Raw genomic sequence first — 12,877 nt, 5'->3', positions numbered from 1 at the left:
TGTAGGAAGTTACTTCATTTGGAAAAATTCTTTGCCATTAGTAGGAATCATTGCTTGCCAGAAAGGGTTAACTATTTATTTGCTATTCTAGTCTTTTCATGGGAAATACTCCAAGGACAAATGCTTAGTATTTCTTCCTGCTCAAATAAGTAGTTGTGAGGTACAGCTGTTAGATGTATCTCACTGGAATTTAATAGTCATATGCTATCACTATGGCAGTGTATTGGAATGTCTATGTAGAAGTCAGTTTAGGTTCTTAATTTAATTTAAAAGGCATTGATGTTTCAGTCTACTTGCTGAGTGTCTGCCCAAAAGCCACGATAGAGCATCTCCCTGAAAGCTTGAACTGGCTTGCTAAACAAATACAAATTACACTGGGTCAAACTCTTCTGCTGTTTCTTTGTTTGAGGAAAGTTTTGGCCTGAGAAAGATACGCGTTTGCTGCCAATCAGTAGGGACTTTAATAGACTGTGTGTGAGAACAGAAAAACCTGATTATCAGGCTGGATGAACCCAAGCCCATAAACTCCTCCCAGTGTTCCAGGAGCTGAGTCCCAGAGTAAACGGTTCTCTGGACTGTAATATGGGGATGATCGTATTTCAGCATTCTAAAATTCATACTCATGCAGCCTTGTTCAGTGAGCTAGCCTTGCAGACCAGATCGTACCTTGATCACCTGTGATTTGTTACTATGTGAGTTCTGGTGTTTACTTCAAGGTAGTCTAATGTAGCTGGACCAAGTGAACTAAAATTTCCTTTAGAACTGGCTCTCTGGTCCCAGTTTGGTCATTAAACCAGATTGGACTTGTACCGTAAATTATATATATATCTGTGGGTTTCCCTTGAGAGGTTGAGATGCTTTGTGAGGATGTGAATGACACAGCACTGATGGCTGCTAATGAAAGTATCTGTAGGAAGCATCTGACAGCAGAGCTTACAATTTACTGTTAAGCAGGTGGGAGGTGACCAAGAACAAAGCTTCCCTAGCAGAGTATTGAAGTAAATACTTCTCAAAGAAGTATCTGGATTCTGATTTGCCAGGGGGTTTTAGAAACTGATTTCAAATATCAGAATGTTTCCAAGGTAACCTTTTTAATCTCTGCTGTATTCACATGCTTACTTAATACACGCATGATGTGTATAATCTGATTTAAAATGAACAGATGGTCCTAACAACAATTTTGTGCTAACCATGATGGGTTTCTAGAGTAAGCTCTGGAAGGAGGGAACGTGCCTTGACCTTGCATACTGTACTGGAGAACAGCATTTAGATGATATTTCATGATTATCGATTTCTTCTCTTCCCTGCACTGGGTCCATTGGTCATGGACTCTGCATCTTGTTTCTTGAGACTGAGGTGTTGCTGCCTCCAGTATTACAGATGTTTTCAGGACTTCAAGCACAAAGGATTTGCAGTATTTGCCGTACCAAAATAAATATCTCGGAGAACTGGAAAGGGAAGAACCGTAGTTGAATAAACAAATATTTTGTTTTCCAGTGAATCCTCGTAAGAAGGATCTGAGGAAGGTGTGCATCACTGGATTAAATGTCGAGAATGAAAAATAAGGGTAGTAGGGAGGGGAGCAAGAGCTGCTGTGATTATGCAGCTGTGCTCTGTCCTGTCAGCTCTCCCGTCTTCTTTCTGCGGAACAAATGAGTGAGTGAGGGATGCATAACAACAGAACAAAGAGCCTGAACTCCCAAAGCAACTGCCCTGGGTCCTGGTGACCATCAAAGAAATGTATCCTCCTGCAGCCTTTGATGGCTGTCATAGCTTAACTAACCAGCATTTGCAGCATAATGCCGTTACCGCCTTGATCTTGTCAGTGCTGCACATGACTGAGGAAATCAAGTTTTGAATCCATCTTTCTTTCCTCAGTCTTTCTTTGCTTTGGTTTTATTATTATAGGAGATGAAAGACTGCCCCAGAGGATTTAAGTACTAGGTAATTTAAAGGCTGTTTTCATTCTTGGGATGATAAAGTGTTCTTGACATAACATATATTCTTCACTACTGGGAATTACATCTGTGAAGTTAGGGCCAAAATACCGTACATATGAAACAGGCAAATGTGCCAGTTCAGCATGAACTGGAGGGAATAGATGCTGGCATGGATTTTGGTAAAAACAGGGGAAACACAAATGTAGACTTCATGGTATTCTAGATAGTATCAGTTCCTGTGAGGAGTACATGCCTACCTAGGTTCATGTCTGGAAATGAACCAAGCTTCTAGTTCTTAGTCCAAGGAAAGCAAGTTTGATATTTATGTCTTGATCTTGATATTTATGCCTCAATCACTGGAAGTGACACCTACCTTCATCAGAGGCTTAAAAGTAAAACAATTGTTTCACCAAATTCTTTTACCTGTAAAAGCTAGTATTTTTTGATTTGTTTTTAGAGACTGGGGCGGGGGGGGAGATGTAGTGAATATCCTAACTCTTGGCACGGACTTCCTTTCAATTCCTGACAAATGTTCCCTTCCCCCACACACAGTACTTTATGGGTTGTTTTATAAGGTGCCTTATTACTTACTCTGTAGTTAAAGAATGCAAATAATAGCCTTGTCTTTATTTCTCATGCACATATAAAGATAGAATAATTGCAGAATCTAAATTCAATTTTGTAGCTGTTGAACCTGCCCAGTACCATTTGGAATAGATCAACCACTTCTAGCAGAGTTGGGAAAATGTTACATCTGTTTCCTTCCACTTGGAATAAAAAAGGCTACTGCTACCCCCTTGAAGCTGCAGAGACCCAGCGGCATGTTAAATATTTTTTGCCTTTCTTGAGTGCAAATGCTTTCAGTATGTTGCATTCCTCATGCTTTCTTGCAGATCTGCCATTAGAACTTTTAGTGTAAGGCCAGTTCCACCAGGAAGGCTTAAAATTCCCAGATTTTGTTTCTATGTGTGTTGCCAAATTCATTGGTCTAGAAATAAGAATGTAAAGCAAGCCCTAACCTCCTCTGGTGTTGAGGATCTCTTGGCACTTCCATAAGCCAAGACTGAATACAGTTGTTCCATTCCGAGGCAGTCAAGTGTTGTTCTTACGTTCTCATTTTAGTGCCTACGTGTGCTGTGAGCTGTTTAGGACATGCAAGTGCTGTGCACATGAGAACTGGGCGAGGTGGTGGAAGTGGGTGAGGTTTGATATAGGCAGATGGTTAGAGCTGCCCTCCCTGTGGCCCTGAGCACCCGGGGGTAGTGTGGGATGTAGGGTCCCATGTGGGGCGCGATGGGAGTGGGGGGTGTTCGTGGGAGGGTGCTGTCCGTGGTGCTGAGGGACTCTGACCCCCCTCACCCTCCCCACAAGAGACTGATGAAAGGATTATATTCAATTGAAATTGTATCATTCTGTGACTGAAGCGCATTTGCAATTTGCTGCACAATGGCTAAATAAATAAATAAATAAATAAAATGAGTCAGGCTCCTGAAATGAAATTGCATGGAAGGGATGTTCGTATTTCTTTTGTGGGAAAGGTTAATAGATCTAAATTTAAAGTAATGCTTTGTGATGGAAGGCTGTCTAATGCTAAACCCACATTAATTCTAAATAAAAATATGATGATTATTGCATGTGTTCTGAGCACTAGAAGGACTAATAAGAATTAGCTGCTTGTGCTGAATTGTTTTTTTTACTGTTGCAAAATAGAGACTGATTAATTCATGGTTGGACTCGATGATCCGGTGGGTCTTTTCCAACCTGGTGATTCTATGATTCTATGGAAGTGGAGAAGTCGCTTCTTTTAAGAATCCTATATGGATAATATTCCCCTTTTTTTCTTAGAAAATAACTGGAAAGAACGACCAGAAACAAGTCCTTCTGAAATATATGAAATTCATTCTTTATACTATGAGTTATATGACCTTGTCATCTTGGTCTTGAAACAGCTGTATATCTGGAATAGTATTTATTCGGTTTACTGTTAAGTGGCAGAGAAAGACTGGTGAAGGGTCAGCATCCTATTATGTAAGAGTTTTGTGCTATTTCCTCGTTACCTTAGTAAATAAAAATAACTTGACATAATCCTGTTGGGTTTTTTTTATTAAGAGTTACTTCTGTCTCCTTTTGACAAGAGTATTTGTCGAAAACGCTAGTAACATGGCTTGTGAGCTCAGTTTCTTAGAACAGTTTGGAGATGGAGTACTTTTACCCTCAGCTGTTAGCATCACCAAGGAAGAAGTAGGGGTGAATTGTGATGGATTCAGGCAAGGCTAAAGGAAAATGTGTTTTCTGTAGTAAATTGTTTTCACCCTTAGGCTGCAGTTCTCAGTTTCAGTATATGTTGTCTCTTAACTCTAATGGATGATATTTTGCCCTTTTCTTGGCTGTGGCAGAGCAGTATGCTCATATTCTTCTCTCTGCAAATGCAGTCTTTCAAACTTGCAGCATGCAGAAGTCCTTCTGATTTCAGCACGCGATATCTAATGAGCAGCTTGTATCTCATAACGCTTTCAGCTCTTGTCTGAGCACTGAAATGGATAGTGTTCTGAAAACTGATACAATTTTAAAGGTCAGATCCTATAAAGCATTGTGATTCCTAGCCAATTCTGGAACTGATTATTTAGTCTGGAGTTGCACTGTAGATGTCCCATCCTTTTCCCTGGGCTCCATCGGTACTTGCCTGGTGCAGTGACCAATTAAACTAGAAGAGATTTGTGCGGATGAGTTTTGCAAGAGGCCTTCTGTGACAGAGGCAGCAGGCACAGCCAGTTGTTTCTCAGGTGCTATGAAGCCATAGTGTCAGAAAGGTGTCTATTTCCTCAATTACTACTACTTGATCTTGTTGTGTGGAATACAGAGTTTCGGCTGCATGTTGGAATAGGATTGCGTGATGCTTGGAAATGATGAGGTCTTGTTGCATTTCTTAGATATTTTTAAACTCTTTCTTCCTGCTCATCTATAAATCAGTCCGAGCAGAGCCTCAGAGGCTGTAGCCACAAGAATGACATTTGGATCAACTTGCACCCTACTAACGTGTAGAATATACCCAGCTGACTGGGGGGTAACAGCCAGTAAGTGAGTCATCCCAGAACAGTATGAGCAATTTCTGTTGTATCAGTATGGCCGGTCACTCCCTTAAATATGTACTTTTTTCCTTCTAAAGCTATGTATTTGGATTCCTAAAATCTAATGGAAATTTCATGTAGCATCTAGCTTTTTGTCTGGATGAAAAGAAAGAGCTGCACCCTCAGCTGCTGATAACTGATAGGGTTTCATTGACTTTGTGATCGATAGCAGACCTGTGCCTCCTAATAGAATCTGGCTTTGAGCAGATGTCACAAACTCGATCTGAACATCCCTTCAGCATACAGATAGCAATCATCATCCCCTCACCCCCTCAAACAAGCCCATCTGCAGCAGGCTGCTTTTTTATATTGGTACTTGTAACAAAATCAGGCTGCACTCATACTGGAAAAGATTTACTATCTGCAGATGGGGCTGTAATTGTTTCTACTTTTTTATTAATTATTTCCAAACCTCTAATAAAAGCACTAGGTGTGAATCCATCCTTCCCTTGATTACAAAGAGTAATTAATTGATAAGATCTGTTTTCTTTGATTGTCCTGTGGACTGAAAGATAATGATGTGTGATGTGGAAGATATTCTTGCTAGAGATAGTATTTCTGCAAATCCTGCAAAGCATAACTAATGATCTGTAGACGACCATCTGACATTCATTGAGCAGACTGCCTGCTCTGTGTTCCCCCGCACCATGTGCATACGTATGTACTCGTGTTCTGTATTTTATGGTGTGATCAAAACCAGTCTTTGGTTAATGTTTTAGTTACTTCTCTGCCTCATTGTTTTTTTCACTAGCAGCGGCAGCATTTGCCATTTCAGTCTGTGACAGGATGCACGTTTCCTTTCTTAGAGGAAATCTGAATGAATTTAGAGGCTACAAAAAAGGATGATTTCCAGTTTGTATTGCTGCAGTCTGTCAAAGCAAACAAGCTACAAGACAGGTGCTGATTTCTTTAAAAACAAACAAACAGAAAAACAAGTCTTGTGCTTTTTCTCTTTCAATATACAGAATCTTAAGGAATGTGTTCAAGCGTATGGCTAATTCACATACCTTTAATTCTCTAAAGATTACATAAGTACACCCAATTAGACCTGCATCGTTTATTTAAAAAATGAATGTACTCTTGTATTTATATTTTATAGCTGTGCCAAATTGTTAAAGGACGTAGAAGGAGGAATTTTATAAGGATCTTTCTCCTGGCAAAGTTGAAGGCATCAGCATGGTCCAACCTAAGCTTAGTTTAAAAACGATAGACACCTTTTTTTTTTTTCTTTTTTTTTTTTTTCTCCCCTTTCTCCTGTTACTGAATGGATAATTGGCTTTTTAAAGACATGACCGACACTTGTGGAAACTCTAAGATAATAGCCTGTCTTTGTACAAGAGCTAGCGGATGGGGCACCAACCCTGATGTCTGAGGTTCTTTCGTATTGCAGTAATATGAGTAATCTTCCCTTTGCTTTTGTTTTATGAACTGCAGTAACTTGGTGCCAGCTGTGGTTTCTTGAGGGTTTAATACTCTCAGGCAACCACAAGGGCACAAAGGCTTTGTGAGGTTAAGAGCCTGATGCTGATGGCGTACAGCCCCTCTCCTTGCTCTTATGGCTCTCCACCAGCTTAACTAAGAGAACAGTACCACTCAGAAGAATAATTTGGATCTTGGCAAGAGATGGATGATCATAGCCTGCTTCAGAGGATGTGTGTAGGATGGGAAAAACTAATCCATGTCCTGACTCCTCTGTTCATCTCTCTGGTACCTGAATGCTAAAGAGGATCAAATCCTTACAGGCAATACTGTTCTTATCTCATTCTTAGCAGTGAATTCCCGTGAGATCTGCTAACCAGCAGTAGAGACGGTGGTTAGTAGCTGCCTTCTTTAAGTTAGGGTTTGCTGGTGTAAATTTGCTGTGGAGATCAGTAGGAGTTTGAACTGAGCAGGAACTGCAGTGGTCCGTCCTGCATATGTAGATCTGTTTACCTTGTCACTCGTATCAAATTTGGCCGTGCTGCTCACATTTGAAGTCCACTTGCTTATTTGCCTGACTCCACGAAGGAGAGCTGAAAAACTGCCTTGCAGTTGAAGGAAGGAATAAATCATTATGTTAAGGGAATGAATTAGTTTAAGCAATAATAAGAATAATAATAAGAAGAATCAAATCTTGGTCAGCTTGCAGTAAGAAAGAATGTGATTATAACAGGAATTTAGCTTGTTTACTAGTTGAAACAAGGAACAAATCAAGTATTGAAAGGACAGACCTGAGCTCACTGAGAGGATGCAATGATGAAGGAGGTAAGATAAAGACCATCAGAGGTAAACAGAAGACACAAAGAAACTGTGATATGCATACAAGAGTGGGTATGCTAATAAGTTCCTGTAAAAACAATGGGCATGTAACTGTTTAACCAGTATTTCCTCAAACCTATATGAATACATATGTTTAACCAGTATAAAAGTCATGTAGTTGGACACATTAGGTGGATTACCCCATGTGTACCCTGGCGCCGCTTATTAAAAGAATACCTGCTTAATAATCAAATTGGCATTGATTATTGAGTTTGGCTTTTCATGGCATCACAGTGTTCATAGTGCTGTGATTTGAAAAAAAGGCAGAATCAGGTTTGGTACCTGCTCTTCTAAAGCCCATGTAAAAGCAGTTTGGGCACCAAAGGATTTTAAGTGCCGTTATCTAAGCCTAGTTAGCTACAGGGAATCGATACTTGCAAAACTTGCCCAGGCTGGAACATTTCTTGTGATAGTAGTAAGTATATTGGCTGTCTGAAACAAAAAATTAAGAGGCAGAAATAGAAATTTTACAGCTTTGGAGGTGTGGGATGGAGGAATCTTCCCAAATCATTTTAGAACTTGTAAAGAGGTTTAAAATAGAGGGAGGAGGATAAGCACAATGGGTGCTAAATATGAATGTCTCCTTTACAGTTGTGAAGGGTACACAGGCTCCGTGTGCTTAGAAACATTGCTGGGAAAACATTAATAAAATACTCGAGACTGACGAAGGCTTTAAGGCTGTTGAGGTAAATGGTGAATCATCTTGATTGAGAAACAGGAAGGAAAAACATTTAACAGTATACACCTCAAGCTGGACTCTGAAATGAGGCTTCCCAAGGCGTTGACATGCAGGCAGTGGGATTTTAGCCAGGACCTGCCGATTTGCAGCCTTCAGAGGTGAAGAGCCAGTGTATTTTTCACTGGCTTGGCAGCAGACCTGCTGGGGCTGCAATGCATATATGTTTGCAGAGTGTTATAGAGAAAAACCTGGCATATTTTTAATTTTAGAGTTGGAGGAAGCAGCAAACTGATGAAAATACTGGGAAGGAAGGGTTAAGAAGTTGGTGGCTTTGAAAACAGGAGGAAAAAGGGGGAGTGAGGCAAATGTGGAGATGAATCTTTGAACACCATTTGCTCTAGCAGGAGCTATAGACGCCTCCTGCATATACTGCCTGCACCGTGGCATTGATTTGAGAGGGGAACGAGGTTTCTGCTTTGTTTATCCTGAGGAAAATGCTCCAGTCTTTTCAACAGAAGCTAAAGCTTCTGCATCTTGAAGACTGGTGTGAGCCTGTTGTGTTAGTGGAAAGGCCTGATCCCATGCATCAAAAGTGTCTTCTTTTCCTCCTCCTCCCCCCATGTCCTGTATTGGCCTTAACAATTTAATCCATGGCAGTTTGTCTTCATGGACTGTAATTGATCTGTCTGTGATTTAGCTCATTAGATGCTCAATAAAGAGCTTGCAGCCTTTCTTATTCATCAAGAGTGAGAGTCAGGGATCTAAATACACTTTGTCTTTGTCTTAACTGGATTCATTTAGTATTCTGGTATTTGGGGAGCTAATAAACTTATACGAGCTATTATTTAAAGGTGAGCTGCCAAGTGAGCATGAAGAATGATGCAAGCACTGGGTGTCAGGTGTGAGCAGCAGGGTGAATTGTTGCTAAAACCCTGGCAAGATATTCCTTGCTTCTCTGCAGATGGGGTCCTACAACGCCCTGGCTGTGTATGATCAGATAATGCAACTTGCAGTGGAGCTCCTTGAGCTACATCTGCAATGAAAATGTCATTTTATGCTAGCGATGTCAATGGGATACGCAGAAATATTTTGTGCATTGTATATAGAGCTGGGGCTTGACATCTGGTTTTGTTTTTTTTAAGCGCCACTATTGTTCTGAGCTGTCGTCTGTATTCTGGCAGTGCCCATAACACTGTGTGTTTCCCACGTTGCCTGCACACACATGCTGAGAAAGTGCCTGTCGCCATCCTTTAACAAGAATATGCTGGCAATCTGCAAAAGAGACAATACTCCTGGGCTGCAGAAAGCAGTTTCCTTTCCCTGGTTCTTTAATGAATGCTTGAGGTATTTCCAAGCTGTAGGAAGAGGAGATGGGATTGATGGGTTCTCTGGTCTGCTCCTTTCCGAGCCTGGCTCTGCATGCCAGGGACTTCCAGAAAGATGAATAATTCCCTGCAGTTATTGAATTGACTGTGTAGTCATACGCATTGTGTCATCGAATCAGTTGTGCCTGGGAGGTATCTTAAGCACCTATAAGTACAAATGGGCTCTTGAGTTCCCTGTTTAAAGGAACACTAGATCCTGTGCCGGCACTGAATGTACTGACTTTGTGGAGCCCTATAGCTTCTCCACAATTAATGAACAAAGCCGTGCATGAGGGAGCTGAACCCTGGCAAGGCCAATGCCATTCACATGAACTGACATCCCAGTTGCTATGTGTATTGGGATGGGGAAATCTTTGAGAATTTAAACTGTTCCTAATTGCTTGAGGTCACAGTATTTATAAATACACTGTGCTTGTGTTTATAATTGCACATCGTCATATGTAAATATTAATACCGTATTTTTCTTTCTTTGTAGTGTACAGAGGCCAAAAAGCATTGCTGGTACTTTGAAGGATTATATCCTACATATTATATGTAAGTAGTCATCACTTTCCTTTTTGTGTTTTCTAGCACTCAAGAGAGAATTAGATTCTGTAGGCTTTTAGAGTGTTGTTCTTTCACTGATTATACCTGTTTCCTTGACTTCTCTAAGACTTTTCCTAATGTAAAAATGAAGATGCAATAAATTTTCCTTTCCCTCCTTCCAGTTCTCTTTCTCCTTATTAAAAAAAGTGCACAGACTCGTTTTGCCACTCAGTCCAGATGACCTTTCCAATTCAAAACAAAATGCAAGATCTTAAACAGCTCTTATTTTAGAATGCTGAAAAGAAACATAAGTAGTGCTGTGTGAGGACAGTTCTCCCTTTGTTGGGGAGAGGGCAGGTGATCGGGCAGAATACCAAGAGTGCTTTGAAAGTAAATGTGTCCCAATGCTAATGCTGTTTAATTTGAGGAGCTGGGATGACTGGTTATCAGTAGCATAACTCCTTTTGAGTTGCGGTTGCATTCAGTCTGCATTCAAGTCAGGCCTGAGTGTGAACTAGATGTAGATGACCTGTAGGTGCATAATTGACCATCTCTGGGAATTGCAATTTTCTTTTAAGTTGCCCACATCAACAACAAAAAGGCTGAGGAAATGTGTGGGTGGGAGATATCTGCCTGTAGATCTCGGGGCAGAAAGGAGATAAATGTACTAAACCTTGTCCTTGGGTTGTATAACTTTATAATTGCAATCACCTGTAAACATAAGTTAAAAAAAATAAAAATAAAGTGGGGTAGAGGAGTAGGTAGCTGCATTTCCTCTACACTGGACACTTCTAAGGCTCAGCTTGATAGGGTGTTAGGGCATCTCATTTAAACTATATATCCCCTAAAAAGGTTGAACCAGATGATCCTTGAGGTCCCTTCCAACCTGACGTTCTGTGATTCTATGATTAGGTCATCTGTTCCCTAAGCAAGCTCTTCCTTGCTAAAGGATTGGGAATTACTTATGCTACCCAAGAACTTCTCTCCTTTTTCTTCTACACTTCCATTTCATCTCCCAGAAACGGGAGAAAAAGGCTAAAGACAAAGCAGACAGGAAGCCAGGTGAGAAACAAAAGCTCACTGAAAGAATGAAATACTGTATGGTTTAATCATCTGTGATTCTGAATATTAACTGCGTAGAAAGTGTTTGTGCCTAGAACTCACTGCCTTTTTTTTCAGGTGACTAAATGTTGAGAATTACTCATAAATGGTTGGCCAGAACAGATGGATGAATATAAATAAGTTCATTTTCTTTGCATGCTAATAATGACAGGAGTTTGGTTCCACTTACATTTTATTTTGTTTTGCTGCAATGTGGGAAAGAAGCTGGGATGCTATTAAATTATGAAAATCCCACTGTACCTTGACATTCAGGAGTGCGTTATTCATCGTCACCTCAGTGTTCTGGTTATGTTTCTGCCACAGCCAGTATTTGTCTCCCTTGGTAATAGCTACTTGGATATTGGCTGTTAGCTGAGAGTCTTCGTGCCACTGGTAAATACAGAGTCCTGCAAAAGCAAGGGTTACGAAGGGGAGGCTCACTAGCTGCAATAGATCTGATACATCCAAGGTTACTTTCTAATTGGTTTCCTTTCAGTAACTGGTTTACTGCTTCCTTTGTGTGCTGAAATGGCACCTCTTGTAGAAAAGCAGTGTATTTATTTTCCAGTCCATCAAAGACATTAATTGGCATTGCTCACGGCTTTGAACATTGACAGGAAGGAAAATGTGAGAGGGACTATGGCATTGGTGGGTTGTTGGTTGGTTTGCGAGATCTTTTAATGTGGAGGGAGAACTGTTGTATATGGACTGTGTCAGGTCATTCAGGAGACTTACTAGTAGTTGTGTGTTTTTGTGGTAATTACTGCAACACCCTGTTATCAAATCATTGCATAAACATGTAGTGATTGTCAGTTTCCTGGATAGTGTAAGTAGATGGAAAAAGGAAGGGGAAAGGGGTGGGATGTGTGTGTTCAGTGATTGTTGCAATGGTGATGTGTCATGTTAATGCTATTGTTATTGCATTATGAGTTTAAGTGGGGAAGAAGAAACATTATCGAAAGACAATAAGGATTTGAGGATGGTAAAGCTCAGAGGACAGATAACACTGTGACAAGTGAAGAAATGTGGAAAGGGAGGGGAGAGAGGATATTTGAGTGCATAGGGGTCCAGTAGGCTTAAAGGGGACATGCATCAAAATGATAGGAAGATCACTGATGTCTGCAGTGCCTGTGGTTTCCTCCATTGTTACTTCTGCAATTTCAGTTTCTGTTGTATAGGATTGCCAGCTGCTTCCTAGCTTTCACACCTGCATGGTGGAGAAGAAGCACAACACCAGTCTCAGTATCTCAGAGTGAAGTCCCATTGCTTTGGCACTTGTTTGACCCTTCACTGAGTTAATTCCAACTTGCTAATCCCACAGAAAGTTGTTCATTTTAGCACATTTGAGTCAGTGTTGAATGAGGTTGGTAAGGTCTTTGGCAAATAGGAAGAAGGGAGTATTCTGCATATTGTGGAGGAGGAGGCGGCATGACTAGGATCTTCTCCATTAGCATATGGTTAGATGTTAAATCACCTAAAGGCATAATATGTAACTTCTTCATTCTTAGAATGCCTCCTCTTTGCAAATCTAGATCTGGGACGTGCTGTAGTGAGATGGGGTTTATTTTACCTTAAAATTTCTGGAGCAACAGCCCATAAGAAGCAGGTATATTTAGTCAAGTGAGTTTGCAATAGCTTTCTTTCCTTTGTATGACTGGCTTTCTGACGGAAGTTTTTTCTACCCTGTTAACATGTGTAGTCGGTCCTTTGGTCATGAGACTGTCTTTGGAGACTTGTGAAACCCAGCAATGCGGTACTTTTAATGATTTCCCTGTGATTTCAGTCATGCTGACAGTATGTCATGTCTCTCCTGGAGACACC

The 12,877-nt window shown here is 40.7% G+C and overlaps 1 protein-coding gene across 2 annotated transcripts in view; it reads left to right on the top strand.

Annotated features, from left to right (window-relative positions):
- Nucleotides 1-12,877, top strand: part of VOPP1 (VOPP1 WW domain binding protein) — a 65,457-nt gene that overhangs the window by 32,992 nt on the left and 19,588 nt on the right. For both annotated transcript variants that reach the window (XM_069859760.1, XM_069859759.1), the window contains exon 2: nt 9,906-9,964. In XM_069859760.1, coding sequence (XP_069715861.1) covers nt 9,906-9,964 — 59 coding nt within the window. The remainder of the gene's footprint in view (nt 1-9,905; nt 9,965-12,877) is intronic.

The sequence above is a fragment of the Phaenicophaeus curvirostris genome, chromosome 6 (genome assembly GCF_032191515.1).
Source record: "Phaenicophaeus curvirostris isolate KB17595 chromosome 6, BPBGC_Pcur_1.0, whole genome shotgun sequence".
NCBI lineage: Eukaryota > Metazoa > Chordata > Aves > Cuculiformes > Cuculidae > Phaenicophaeus > Phaenicophaeus curvirostris.
Note: the sequence above shows the minus strand (reverse complement) of the source record. Positions and strands in the feature narration are given on the sequence as shown.